General features: G+C 47.0%; 1 protein-coding gene across 1 annotated transcript; it reads right to left on the bottom strand.

The window, feature by feature from the left end:
- Positions 1-1,255: 1,255 nt before the first annotated feature.
- On the bottom strand, positions 1,256-3,825 carry LOC110091684 (QRFP-like peptide receptor). Its single transcript, XM_020815882.3, has one exon. The coding sequence runs from the start codon at positions 3,705-3,707 to the stop codon at positions 2,448-2,450; it is 1,260 nt and encodes a 419-aa protein (XP_020671541.3). The 5' UTR covers positions 3,708-3,825; the 3' UTR covers positions 1,256-2,447.
- Positions 3,826-15,384: the final 11,559 nt, after the last annotated feature.

Genomic DNA, 15,384 nt, shown 5'->3' with positions numbered 1-15,384 from the left:
TACCCCCCCACACATGCTGGCAAAATGTGTCATTTATTTCCTTGCCTCGTTGGTTATTAGGTCAACACACAGGGAGCATGAAACAAAGAGAACAGAAGATTACAGATGTCAACAGCCGAAAGTAAATCATCTCCTTGTTTTCTTAACTAATCCATAGATGATTTAAAACATATTTGAAAGATCATTTAAAGGGTGAAGAGAAATTGTGGCCACTGGAGGTGGATCTATGGATTCTGCTTTCCGCGATGTCACATGGCGATGGGAAGTGTAAATTTAATCATTGTGGGTGCATTGTTTCTGCCTCCCATGTCAGCTCTTTCTCGTTCCTCACAAATGTACAGTTTACTCTGAGTAGAGACGTTTCCTTCTGAAACTCAATGAGGGTGAGGAACAGATGGACAAGACTGCAGCTTCATGTTGAGACAGTGATAAACATTGTGCTTCCAAAAGTGCGCCTTCTAGACCGCCATGTCTGCACAAACAATATTCAAATAAACCCCATCCCAGCAATTAGCCACCGAATGCAAGCCAACTGAATTCCAAGGCATGGAGCTACAAAAAGCTCACTGGAGGATAATCAAATGCTCTTTCTCAAGGCAGATCTGCTTCTAACTGTGAAGCTGCCATCTCGTCTCTCCTGCCCTGAAAGCAAGCAGAGAGATAACGTTGCTTTCTGCAGGAAACCCTATAGCACTGTGTTTTCCCTAGAAACCTGATGGAGAATTTATTGGCGTATTAATCCTAGAATCTCACATCTGATGCCCATCCTGTATATGTGTCAACATACTTTATACCATAAAGTCTTTATACCAATGTCATCATCTAATAACACTGTTCAATCAGGAAATTGAACTTTGGGTAAGAGAATATGGACCATATTCTCAAAATGGACATTTCCTTGTTAAAAGGAAATCTGATGCGCAGGGAGGATGCTGAGCGGTGTGCCCAGTGTCAGGAAGAAGGCAGATGATGGGAGACAGTCATCATTTCTATGACCATCTAAGTGGATGCAAAGAGAGAACCACTGTCCCTAATTTCAAAACCAGTAAGTTAGCGTTCACATTAAAGCTAACATTTTGTACTGTATCCAAGCCTCCCTGGTTACTTGGATAAAAGTGTTGCCGGTCTTTTTAGAATCCTTTAATTGAACAACAGACCTGATTACCCTGTGGTTCTCGAAAGATTCCCTTAGAAAACAAAGATCAAACCACCTCACTTTTGATGCTGCGTCTCTTTTTGTAGGAGGGGGGGGGAAACCACCACCAACACTTTGAGGCTCTTCTTTTGAAAGAAATATCACCACTGGGCTAGGAGGATTCCAATTTTTATTTAGCTGGAAAACATTCTCATTGACTCTTTTTTCAGTCCTCCCCTGAGCCACGCAGCTTTGTTACGGCAGCGGCTGGGAAGATGTTTGCTTTTCTAAGCACCAACAGCCGGTTCTCTCCAGGAACCCAGAAGCATCCCAGGCATTGGAAAAGGTGGAGTCAAAGGAAGCGGAGATGGAAGTCTCGAGAAGTAGATCCACAAAAGCTTACATTGAAATAACTCTTAGAGATGCCACAACACTTGTGGGTTGGCTGAAACACATTAGTAGGGGATGCCTTTCCACAATTGGACTTGTTTTTGTTTGGGAAGAGGGTTCGGCAACCCACAGGTGCCCCCTAAATTCCAGATGCAGCCAGGTAGGGGTGTTCCCTTCACCCAGAGCCTTTTCTTCTTTGTTCCAGTGAAAGCTTCCCCCCCCCAGTCACTGATAGTACACATGCCCAGCTGAATCTTGACCAGAAGCAAAGAGGGCCATTGAAGGGATCGGTCCCTCAACTGTGGGACTTTTCCTAGTCCTCATCCGCTTCCTGCATTTACATTTATTGTAGAAAAGCCATCCCAGATTGCTAATTACACTAAGCATGGAGCATCTAGACAGACAGACAGACAGAGGGAGAGACAGACAGGGAGACAGAAACTACATTGCCTACTTGCCTGCCTACCTTTTCTTGGGTTGAGGGATGCAATTCCTGGGTGTATGACTAAAAGGTTTTCCAAGATCGATCGATCGATCGATCGATCGATCGATCGATCGATCGATCTATCTATCGATCGATCGATCGATCGATCTATCGATCTATCTATCTATCTATCTATCTATCTATCTATCTATCTATCTATCTATCTATCTATCTATCTATCTATCTATCTATCTATCTATCTATCTATCTATCTATCTATCTATCTATCCATCCATCCATCCATCCATCCATCCATCCATCCATCCATCCATCCATCCATCCATCCATCCATCCATCCATCCATCCGGCTGTGACTTTGGATTCTTTTTGTAGGTGGGTCTACAATGATGCATTCAAAAATGTACCACTACACGACCAGGCTTGGAGAGAAAGCAGGCAGGGAAGCAAAAGAGAGCTCTGTGAGGCTACCAGGCTGCCTTACACTCGAGTTCTTGGACTATGAGGCGTCTGGCCCCTCCTCCCAACCGGCCCGACACGCTCAGGGTTTTTGGTTGAGGACCCTGTGGAGCCCTTGTATGACAGCAGCTCAGGAACCGATGAGGGCAAACTCTTGTCGGAGGAGGAGAAGCTGAGCAGAGAGGCCATTTTCTGGTGGTATTTGCTCTTTATTTCCTTGGCCGACCTGTAAAGGTTGCCCACGAAGCAATAGCAGATCGGGTTGAGGCTGGAGTTGGTAAGGCTGAGCCACTGCGCGAAAGGCCGGAGCAGCAGGATCCAAGACGGCGAGGCATCCCCTAAGGACTTGGGACTGTTGAACTCAATCCAGATGTCCACCATGTAAATGGGCAGCCAAGAGATGGCAAAGAGCAGGACCAACGCCACCACCATTTGGGCCACCTTCTTGCGGATCTTCAGCCTGGACGCTGGCAAGACATGATTCACAGCAACGCTGTCCCTTAGCGGTCTGGTGGGACTCCATAGTCTGTGGACAGTCAAGCAGCAAATGACCAGGTTGAACAAGACAGGCAGGCAGTAGAGAATGCAGAAGAGGAGGAAGCTGTAGGCTTGTCTGACCCTCTCCTGGGGCCAAATTTCCCTACAGATGGGGAACACCAGCAGAAGGCCTGGTACCACTCCAATCTCATCCATTTTGTTCATAAATATAAGGGGCGTGCAAATCCCTGACGATAAAACCCAGACCACCAGAATGGTACTCCAGATCTTCCTACGAGTGAAAAAGGATCTGGCATTGAGGGGGTTGTGCACACTGTAGTACCGGTTCAAGCTGATCACCGTCAGGCTAAGGACACTGGCTGAGACTGACACGGCTTGGATAAAAGGTACCGCTCGGCATAAGAAGTCCCCGTAGACCCAAGCTTTGTAAATCAAGTTGCCCGCTGTGATGGGCATGCAGACGCAAACCACCATCAGGTCGCAAATGGCCAAGTTGATCAAAAGGCTCCGGGTGGCGCTCAGCCTTGGCATCCGGCTGCTGCGCTTCCTGGTGAGCATCCGGAGCGACATGACGTTGCCAATGAAGCCCACCAAGAAAGACACCAAGTACATGACCGTGAGGCTGATGGTGACGGGGTCTTTATCAAACAGGAAGAGCAATTTCTCCAGCTCTGCCCAGCCCAGTTCTTGGCTCCCGTTGAGTTGCCCAACTGAAGACTGATTCTCTGGTTTCCACCACCCTAGCAGACCCCCAAGTGCCGTAAAACTCAAGGAGTTGTTCATTGTCGGTTCTTCTCTGTCACATGGATGCAACGGATCAAGAAATAAAACAACCCGACCTGCCAAGAGGTGTGGGTGTCTCCTTCGCCACCTCAAGGCTTCCAATCAGTCCAGGTGAGTTTGTACAGAGTTATTCAAATCTGAAAAAAAAGAGAGAGGGTTTGATAAGAAAGAGTCAGATAGTCCCACCACCCAGATTTTGTGAAATAATGATTCAATGAATAAAGACATTCTCTCCTGCCCTCCCCCACCCTCCCTCCCTCCCTCTCACTCACACACACACACACACACACACACACAGAGAGAGAGAGAGAGAGAGAGAGAGAGAGTCCTTTTGCTCACTAGGGTCCCCAAAGCATTTTTAAATAATCTATTGATTGATTGATTGATTTTTTAAAAAAAGAAACGCAATAGATTGACTTATTTATTTATTTATTTATTTATTTATTTATTTATTTATTTATTCCCCACCTTTCTCCCCAAAAGGGACCCAAGACAGATCACATCATTTTTTTAAAAAAAAATATGGTTTTATTTATAAAATCATTTTAAGGATTAAAATCATCAAGAAAAAAATGTGAAATATTTAAAAAATATTTTAAAATGGATTATCAACTTTAAAAATGGATCCAAAACATTACCTGGAAGCCATTTCTAGAGACCAAAGGCCCTCTGGAAAAATATGGTCTTGGTTGCTTATACCAAGCTCTAGAGAGAAACGGGCCCGCCCTGACTTCCCTTGGGGAAGGAAATTCCATGATTAGGGAGCACATAAAGAGAACCAGGGGACATGGTGGCACTGTGGGCTAAACTGCAGAAGCCTTTGTGTGCTGCAGGGTCAGAAGACCAAGCAGTCGTAAGATCGAATCCACGCGACGGAGTGAGCTCCCGCCGCTTTGTCCCAGCTCCCGCCAACCTAGCGGTTCGAAAGCATGCAAATGCGAGTAGATAAATAGGTACCACCTCAGTGGGAAGGTAACAGCGTTCCATGTCTAAGTCGCACTGGCCATGTGACCACGGAAGATTGTCTTCGGACAAAACGCTGGCTCTATAGCTTGGAAACGGGGATGAGCACCGCCCCCTAGAGTCAAACACAACTGGACAAAAATTGTCAAGGGGAACCTTTATCTTTACCTTCAAGAGAACCAGATTTTGGCCTGGGGTCTAAATTCAGTTTTGGAGATATTCCTATGTGTGGAGGGCGAGACCACATTCCAGTGGTGGGTGGGAGCCAAAAATGCAGCATATTTTACTTTAAAACCGTTGCTGCCACTAGTCATTAGAATGTTTTAGAGGGAGAAAAAGCTTGCGCAAAGGTTGGAATCTCACCAAAGGAAGATGCCTTTGGGGAAGGAGAACATCCTTCTTGTAAAGCCAGTTTGGAACCCCTGAAGGGCAGAATTCAACCCGGGGGGGGGGGTCTGAGGTTTAACCACCTCTGCTTTAAATCACAGATATATTCCCTTAGAATGATAATTTAAGAAATCAGGAAAATCTCTTAAGCCTTCTTCTTGGTCTACTCTGAAGTAGAGATCGTGGCCTTCTAGGGTGGAAAAGGGGCCTCTTGGTTTCAGTTGTTAAGGACAGAACCAGAAAGATCCTCTACATGAATTTTGTGGTCCAGCCAACTCTCAAAGGATGGACGGTTTCTTCTCTGCTCTGTGCTGGGGGAAATATAAAAAAAACCCCACCCTTCTTATCTCCTGTCAATCACTGTCTCTTTCATTCAGTGCTACTATCTCAGCAGACACACAAAAAAGGATGAGGTAACATTTAACAGAACCTATGAAAAGCATAGGTGCTGGAGGAGACTCTTGAGAGTCCCCTGGACTGCAAGGAGATCAAACCTATCCATTCTGAAGGAAATCAACCCTGAGTGCTCACTGGAAGGACAGATCCTGAAGCTGAGGCTCCAATACTTTGGCCATCTCATGAGAAGAGAAGACTCCCTGGAAAGGACCCTGATGTTGGGAAAGTGTGAAGGCAAGAGGAGAAGGGGAGGACAGAGGACAAGACGGTTGGACAGTGTCACTGAAACTACAACATGAATTGGACCCAACTCCGGGAGGCAGAGGAAGACAGGAGGGCCTGGCGTGCTCTGTCCCATGGGGGTCACGAAGAGTCGGACACGACTAAACGACTAAACAACAACAACATGAAAAGCAGCCAACAGATAACCTCTTTGAAGGATCACGTCTAGCTAAAAGTGTGTTCCAGTCTAAACCAGTGCTTTCGATCCCAGCCGATTTCAGCCTGCCTCTTCAGTCTTCCCCTCTAAAATATATGTTGCTTAAACAGGCTGAGGAGGAGGTGGGATATGATGTAAACCTGTAAACCTTTCTCATCACATACTTCCCTGAAAGGAGAATGCTTTCAGATGCCACGCTTTACTTGCGCTGCTTAAGGATGTGAAATTTCATCCATCCATATATCCTCTCACTCATTGTAAAAGATTTCCGTTATGTTCCAGACTTGTTAAAGTAAGATTTTTTAAAAATCTAGCCATCACTCCATAAACCAAGCGTGCATTCTAGATACAATTAGCATCGTATTCGCATTGCAGATATAAAATGCAGATATATTCATAATATTATTTGTGGAAATGCTTTAGGTAAGTGGTCCCCAGAGACCCAAGCTTCGTGAGTAAAGACAAGGAACCACAATTCTTTCACTGTGCTGCCCTAAACATATGTATTGTCTTAGAAATAAGATCTGTTTAACTCAGAGAAGGTCACCCTTAAATAAAGGGAGATGTGACTGCATCCTATTCAGTGCAATAGCTCTAACGTCTGGAATAAACAAAGTAAATGCTATAGAACATGGCTATTTCATATGGTAACCCTCCAGAGATACTTGGTTCACTAGCGTTTAAATGCCAGGTAGACACCTTGGTCTTTTCATTTTGGCATTTCTAGGTGTCTAGATTAATGCTATGGATTTTGCTTATCTTGTTGGCTTGGGAGTATTCATGCTGAAATTGTCTTAATTAAATATTGCAGAGCGAGATGGGCTAGAAACATCGCAAACCAATAATTCAAATTGCCGCCCTCTGAATGCTAACAGTATTTGGTCTTAAGCTCCAGTGAAAACGGTAACACACCCAATTCTGAAGAAGCAGACTTGCCCCCCCCCAAAGCTCACATTAAATATAGTAGTTATTCTTTAAGGTGCCACAATGTTTATGTCTTCTTTATTTTTTTATTTTGGTTTTGGTTTTGCCTGGCGTGCTAGCAAAGATTAACACGTCTGCCTCTTCTAAAACACACTGTTCTGTAAGAGAGTATACTTGAGAGAAGCTGGTTGAAACTGGTGCAATGAGGAAGATTTAGGTGATACGTTTGGGAGAGACTGGAGAAAATATCACCATGCCCAGTGAAGTGTATTTCAGACTATATTTCTCACATCAGGCTGCAAGGAAGGCAATTCTCAATGATAAAGACCCCTGTTCTGCCTTTAAAACTAACATTTTTTTCAAGGTGGCGGAAACTAGAATGTACTTTTGCCACAAGGTCAACATCCAGGTCAGGAAATTGAGCTGTAAAGAAACACTTTTATCTGAAGATGGTCGTACATTAGGAAAACAATAGCGGTGCAATGGTGAGTAGGTGGAGGAGGGCAAAGTTGAATCTCGACCCTTAGTGGCAGTCAAGTGAACAGCATGGTGTAATGAGTAGACCTCTCCTCACCAACCAGGCTCCAGAGATGTCCTACTACAACTCCCATAAACCCAGACAGCACAGGCAATATCTGTCTAGAATGGGGATAAGGGAGTCTGTAGTTGAAAGCGCCATGGACTGTTCGGTCCAAGAAGATTGAGATGAGGGATGTTGAAAGAGAGCTGGAGAAACGCAGGCTCAGATTTATCCCAGTTTCACAAGCTAGCCCACCTGGTGGGGCTGTTGTGCAGATCAAAAAGAGGGAGGAGAAAACAAAACATGGATATTCCTCTGAGCTCCTTGGAGGAAGAAGGGAGGTTCAACTAATACGAGATCGTCGGTCAAATACCGCTTAGATTCTGTACCAGGAGGAGGAGGAGGACAACGAGGAAGATGAGGAGGAAGAAGAAGGATGATGGCGATGGGGATGATGGTGGTGCTGGTGGTGACAAGGACAATGATGATGGCAGGACGCAGTTTAGATTTAAAAAACATGGCACGGGAAAGAAATCAATCAGCCATCGTGCGTCGGGGGGGGGGTGTTAGCTCTCGGCGGTGGTGCTGAAGGGGCAGTTCTCGGCCCGGTCCGCTTCTAGGCTGGCTTATTGCCCCCACAGAAGGGGGGGCGGATGAAGCCCCTTCCCTTCCCTTCCCTTCGCTCTCTGCCTTCCCGCGGTGGCGACCAAGGCACTTACTCGGCGGGGCCGGCGGGGCAGTCCGAAGGGGTGACGCGGAAGTCTCTCCCAGCGCCTGCGGGGCTGCGGGAGGCAGGATCGGGGCCCCCTCGCCCTGGCATTTCCTTCCCAAACCCTGGCACGGGTTCCCCGGCTGAAAACGGCCCCTGGATGGAGCCCGGAGATGCGGCGACCGTCCCCCCCCCCCCCGCCACCTCGCCGGCGTTCTCTTTACGCAGCTCCCGGCTCTCCTTCACGCGCCAAACTCCGTTCAGACGTGTTCTCCACCCCAGCCTCGGAAGGCCCCACCCTGCCCCACCCTAACGGGACGAGAACTGTTGCCCCTAGACGCAACTCAACTTTTCTCCCACCCCCGGGTTCCTCTCGCCTGCTCGCCGGGACGCCCGGCTTCCCCCACGTGGCTCGGTCGCCTTCTAACATCAGCCTGCTGCCCCGGGTTTAGGCGTTCAGACGCACTTACCTGAAGATCTCCCCGGCCCGCATTGGAGCCCGGCCTGCGCGTGCATACACACACACACACCCTCTCCTACCGATCTCCTGCTTTCCACCACGCCACTCCTTGCACCGCATCCCTGAAGCAATTTCACACGCCGTCCGGACACGCGCACCGCTGGTTGATGGGCGATGTGTTCTGCTTATGTCCCACCTTTCTCTCGCTGCCCGCTTCCCCCCCCCCTTCCAGCGCTCTTCCCTCCCCGGGAGGTCCTCCCGACGTCCCCCCCCCCGCTTGTTTTCCAGGATCTCCGTTCCCCACTTGCTTTAGATCTCCTTGCTTTAGATCTCCGCTCTCAGAGTCTCGGTGTGTTTGCTCACTCGGAGATACCCAGAGCTCATTGCCATCCCTTGCTACGCAGGCTGCAGCCTGCTTGCACCCAGAGGCGCTTTCCCCTCCGTGCACACATCCTTAATTCCCCCTGCACAACTGTTTGCTCCTGTTGCTCAACTCTTGTTTGTGAGATGCAATGAGTTAGACGTGCTTGTCCTTTTATATAAAGCCCACCCCAACCCATCTCTCTCTCTCTCTCTCTCTCTCTCTCTCTCTCTCTCTCTCTCTCTCTCTCTCTCTCTCTCTCTCTCTCTCTCTCACAAGCACACACCATCCCTCTGGCGATGAGGCTTTGCTTTCCCCCTCGGTCTTCGTGCCCTGATCTTTTGGCCGTCCCTGGTCTCCCGCTACCTACCCTCGTGTTTCAGGCTCCTGCCAGGTATGCTGGAAAAGTGCCACGGCTCGCTCGTCCTCTTGGCTCCGCCGCCGGCTTGCGGCTCTTTTCCCCTCTCTTTGCTCTTTTTAGGTTTTTCCCCCCTCCCCTCCCTTTTAGGAACAGAATTGAAAATCGGGTTCCAACACAACACCCACCAGGAGCGGAGCCGGGGCCCCTTGGCCAGAGAGGGCTGCGTGGTGCTGAAGGGACAGCTCCTGGCGGCACGTCCGGGAAGGAAGCCTGCTCGCTTTTCTGGGTGTTGCAGGCCAACGTTTTCTGCGGTTCGTTAGAGTAACCAAGGGCAAGAACAGACTTTGTAGGTAACCCAGAAGGAGGTCTTTCAAGGGCTGGTTGTGTGGGGATGTCACAGCAGGAGCTCCTGAGTTTGCCAGTTCTCCTGCTTTGTTCTGAGATTTGTCCTGAAGACTTAAAAATGGGTTGTCTTTGAAGTCGGATGTCTCAGACAAGATTTCAAAGGCATCCCGTCCTTTAGTCTTCACCATAAGTTGGAATAAACTTGTTGACTCACAGATTTTCTTCTTGTTGTTCTTCTTGTTCTTGTTCTTGTTCTTCTTCTTCTTCACCCTCACCCTCATCCTCATCCTCATCTCAGACAAGGAAGCCTGCCTGAACTACAGATCTCCAACACAAACGTGCTTCTTGCTCTAATGAGGGAGTCATCTGTAACACATGTTTCTGCCTCAGGGACCAAGGGCTCAGAACAGGCGAGACTATGTTGAAGTTTGGACCTGATGTTGGGCAAGTGTGAAGGCAAGAGGAGAAGGGGATGACAGAGGACGAGATGGTTGGACAGGGTCACCGAAGCGACCAACATGTATTTGACCCAACTCCGGGAGGCAGTGGAAGACGGGAGGGCCTGGCTTGCTCTGGTCCAATCAGGTCACGAGGAGTCGGACACAACAACTAAACAACGACAACGTTGAAGTAGGCACACCATTTGCTCACTGGATCAAGGAAGAAATGGACCTCCAGCCTGGCTAAGGGAAACATCCAGCATTGATGTCTGTGGCTTCATCCTTGTAAATGAATGGTCGCAGTTGATTCCTGTTGGGCCAACGGGACTACTGGGCTCAGAGACAAAGTAAGTGTTTCAGAGGGTTCACATCCTAATAAATAAATTTGCTGCCTTTTTATGACAGACACCCCAAATCATGCTACACATTACCTGATGGTAGGGCCACTCCTGCCCTGCTTACTTTGCAACCTGCTAACTCTCTGGATTACTGTCCTTTCTTGATGCCTTGAGGCTAAAAATAAATCCAGAAAACCCTTTTTGTGATCGCTGTTTTATAGATTGGCCTACGATGCCATTTCATTTCATCCTTTCACTGAAGCATCCATACAAATGAAGCCAGCTAGAAGATTAAAAAAAACACAAAACCATGCATTCTGCAGGGGAGTTGTAAAGCGAAGGGAAATATGAGGGGTTTTTTTAAGGATATATATAGTAGATTAAAAGAAAATGAAAAAGATGGACTATTTCATCAGGGAAATAGGTTTCTTTATTTTAAGTACATAGTTGGAGCCCTGTGGATACAATGGTGGGTTATGGCCAACAAGGCAATTAAAATAATTACCAGACTGAGTTACAAAACGGTGTCCCCCACTCCAACCCAGATGGATTCCTACATTTCAAAAAGCTGCATGGCCTAGAAATGTTCAGAGATAATTATCTGCAAAATCGCAGCCTCCATTTATCAGTGCTTTAGAAACAGAGGAGCCTTGTATGAAAAAAGGCATGGCAACTTACTTCCAAAGAGTGGTGGCACTCCTCATATTCTACCATGTTTTTGAATTTGAAATAAGTAAGTAAGTAAATAAATTCAGGGACATACTGCAGACAACCTGCTATGATATTTTGGGCTCCTCCCCTGTTCATTCTCCCTTGCCAGGCCTGTGTCTTCTTCCCACGATCAAAAGCTTGAACCCTGCCTTGCTTCAACAACTCCTGGCACCAATCCTCCTCCTCTTTCCTTGTTACACTAACTACATTAATTGCTTGTCCCAGCTCCTGCCAACCTAGCAGTTCAAAAGCATGTAAAATTGCGAGTAGATAAATAGGTACCACCTCGGTGGGAAGGTAATGGTGTTCCGTGTCTAAGTCGCATTGGCCATGTGAGCATGGAAACTGCCTTTGGACAAACGCTGGCTCTACGGCTTGGAGACGGGGATGAGCACCGCGCCCTAGAGTCAGACACAACTGGACTAAATGTCAAGGGGAACCTTTACCTTTACCTTTTCTGCCAATAAATGGTTCCATGTCATACTACTCTAACAATTAATATATTTTCCTGATATTCAGAGTAAATCTTGTAGTTTGAGCCCATTCTTACATGTGAAAATGTGAGTAGATAAATAGGGACCACCTCAGTGAGAAGGTAACAGCATTCCGTGTCTAGTCACGCTGGCCATGTGACCACGGAAGATTGTCTTCGGACAAAAATGCTGGCTCTATGGCTTGGAAACGGGGATGAGCACCGCGCCCTAGAGTCAGACACGACTGGACTAAAGGTCAAGGGGAACCTTTTTTACACCAACTGCTAAATTGGACTATGCAGGGAGGAAGTGATGCCCAGTATAGTAGAGTAGACAGAGTAACAAGACTGGGATTCGGAAGGTATCTTGGACATTGTAGGCCGAAAAGCTAACTTCACCCTTCTCTCCACGCAGCATCTCAGTCCTAACGGACAGAGAAGCCAAAATGCCATGAAGTCCAAGGCTGTGTGGATTGGAAGTGGCCAGGTTCCAGAAGCCACTCTGACCTGCTTTGGTCCCTCTAACTCTGCTAGGGCATAAGCTAGTAAATTCTGCCATCGCATGGCAGGGAGCGCTGTCCCCTGCCGGTGGAAACACAGCAATCCAACAGCCGTTAAGAGGCACAGCTGCAGAGGCTACTTTGAAAGTTGGCAACCCTCCCAGGAACTTTTTCCCAACCCCATGACCCTCAAAACTGACAGCTCTTGAATTTAGATTGGAAGATTATTGTGCTGGTTGTGCTTTTCCTTCGCTGGCTGACACTGAAATTTTTCAGGTGCCCTTCAAGTTAGTGGGCGGAATACATCTCCATGCATTTCTCCCCGATCCTTGGGGGTCAAGTGACCCATGATTTGCTGATCTGCCCTTGACATCCCGACAAAGAAGTGAGAAACAGAGCCGTAAAAGTGAACTTTGGGGAGGCGGGAGCAAAAGGAGAATGGAATAAAAATCCATGGCATCATTCCTTGGCTTTGAAAGTGAATCTGGTTCTGTAATTCCTTTAGCACTTTCTGCAAACATATTTATGGTTCACCAAAGACAAACAACCACTGCAGAATAACGCTAGCATTTGCCACGATGGATACAAAAGAAACAGGTTCTTTCATCCTGCACACATCTCTTTATGAAGACCCTGCATTCAGCAATTTCTATTTTCACACGTTTCCCCCCCCTCCACCCCTCCCCAGGTGAAGCCATATTTTGCCAAGAGAAGGCTGCTCGGTAGCACCCAACCTGCAGATTTTAAAAACGGCCAACTGCTTGCAGGCATTCCCTTGCAGGCACTCTTTAATCTCCTGCAATGGCTATTTGATTGCCTTGTTTTCATTTTTAGCATTTTTAAATTGTGCCTTGTCTAAACCAAGAGCAGTGAAAGTGACTGAGAACAATAATGAGAACCAATTTAAGAAACCATGCAAATGTATAGCAAGTGGAACTGCACAAAGACAAGCACAAAACCCCAAGATTTGGTCTGCCTCTGGTGAACAGGGATACTGGAGGACACCCCGGACACTCCTTCTGCAACGAGTGGCCAACTTTCTTTCATGGCAGGGCTCCTGTGTCTTTAACAGCTGTACGGAAAGCAAACTGCTGCAAGGGAAATGTTTGCCTTCAGGGGCACCCCTGCCCTGGCGAAAGCTTCTCCTGTTGAATTGTTACTTATAACACAGGAGCCCTACTGGGGAGGGACATATAACATCTGGCCAGTGTTTAAGTCTCCTGAACAGGCAGGGCCAATCCTGTACATTTCCCAGGGAAAACATTTATGCTGTGCTCACGATCACTTCTCCATCTGTCCAGCTGAGGTTGAACTGCAACTGCACTTTGCAATATTGGTTTGAAGAGTGAGTTGGTTAAAAGGAAAGGCCTTTCCTTCCTTGTGTTTCAAAAAGCCTTTTTTCCTTTGTAGATAGAACAAGGGAAGCTTTGTCTTGAGTGCCTTCCCGTCAGTCACAGCTGCCTCTTAGCATTTAGGAGTCAAGTCAAGACAGGACTTTCAAGTTCAGCAAGGTGTTTGAGGAGTGGTGTTACCCGTTCCGCTCCTCCACCGCTTTTCCATGGCTGAGCAGGGATTCGAACCCTGTCCTCCGAGGTCCCAGTCCAGTGGCTTTATCCACTGCACCACACGGGTTACACAAGTAGAGAATGACCTTGGAACAATTGAAGAAAGAGGCTTGGTTTTGCCTTTGAGGGATGCTGCGTTTCTTATTAGACTGGTTGCGGGTGCTCAATAGCCTCTCTTCTGATTACTTTAAGCATGGATAGTTTTTAAAGTATTAGTTTAAGATCTATTCATCAGCATTACGCCCTGTTTTTCTCCTCCAAGGACCTCGAGGCAGTCTTTATGGCTCTCTCCGCTACTCTAGTGTTATCCGCAAAACCTGCCCTTTGGCACAGCTGGGCTAAGAGACTGCAGAATTTGAAAAAAAGTTACTTCTTTTGGACTGCAGCGCCCAGAATACGACCGATCAGCACAATCCTTGGCTGTGTGGGTTAGACGCTTCTGGGCATCATTATCTGGCTCAGCTGATCCAGAGAATCTCCGAGGCTGGATGTTCCCATTTTGGACAAACCAATTACTTGTCCTACACACACTGAGCTGCAGGACGTGATGGAGACTAGCCAGCCAGAACTGTACTCACCTCCTGCTGAAAGTGGGCTGGAAACATTTTAAACCAACAGGCTGGTTACCGCTGGGCGACAGAGATTCAAGGGGTATTAAATAGGGAGAGAAGGCCAGAACTCACATTTTAAAAGAAAAATGCAAGGCTGATGATCATCCGCATGGCGGATGGGGAGAGAAGTCCTAAACACAGCCTTAGGCAAGGTTTTGGGAAGGCTGTTTAACAGACAGACAGAGAAACCTGCCTCTTTGTTTACAACATGTTTGGTGGTTTATGATTGTCATTTTAAATTTTTTAAAAATGTCTGGCTGGATAGCTCAGTGGCCAAGGGGCCTCCTGGGAAAAATGCCAGCCTGGGTGGCCTTGGGCTAGCTGCAGAGTCCCAGGACGTCCTCAGAAGAAGGAAACAGGAAGCCACTTCTGTGTATTCTCTACCTAGAGAACCCTGGAAAGGTTTGCCATAAGTTGGAATCGACATGATGGCATGCAATTACTATTATTATTTAAAATGCTACGCTTACTCTCCCTTGAAAGCTTCGGTCTATCTTGTGTGGTTTTGTAAGTGAGGTCTAGAAACATGATCAGCTTTGTGCTTGATTAGAGAGCCATATAATCTCTCCAAGATCTAAACTTTTATATTACTTATGATTGTTAATAGCATGACAATGTAACTTGCCCGTTTTTGAATCCACTTAGGAGTGTGGTTGTTGAAATAAGATGTTGGCTTTAAAGTTTAAGTACATCGGCTGCTTATTCAAGTGCTTTCCAGGGGGATTTTTTGAGCCTCACCCACAGACACATCAAATGATTCATTACTGCAGGCAAACTCATGTTATACCTTACTACAAATTGAAAAGGTTTTTGCTGGGTCATTCTTCAAGTAATGGGATATTAATGCCAGAAATAAGTGGGATAGAATGGCATTGACTTAAACATGAGCACTCTAAGATGGCAGATGAAATGTAATTCATTCATTTAGTTCAATCTCTCTGGATCATTTCATGCTTTGCTGTTCTATTTTTGCAGGCGTGGAGCTGGTGGGTGGAAAGTCTGTGGCACCGAAGGCTTGGCACACCTTCCACAGTATCTCACAGAGCTTGCACTTTAGAAAAATGAGCTTGAAGCGCGTGGGTCTTTTCCATCTTGCAATTCTAGAGCTGCTGCCCTCGGAGCTTCTTCTGACAGAGCAAAGGGCTCCTTCGCCACCACGGCGGCCTGCATGCGCC

This window comes from Pogona vitticeps, chromosome 13, assembly GCF_051106095.1.
Source record: "Pogona vitticeps strain Pit_001003342236 chromosome 13, PviZW2.1, whole genome shotgun sequence".
NCBI classification, from domain to species: Eukaryota; Metazoa; Chordata; class Lepidosauria; order Squamata; family Agamidae; genus Pogona; species Pogona vitticeps.
This window is presented reverse-complemented; position numbering and strand designations above follow the sequence as displayed.

What these genes read in the sequence shown, in the direction of transcription:
- LOC110091684 (XM_020815882.3), bottom strand. Translation starts at nt 3,707, where the DNA reads ATGAACAACTCCTTGAGTTTTACGGCACTTGGGGGTCTGCTAGGGTGG.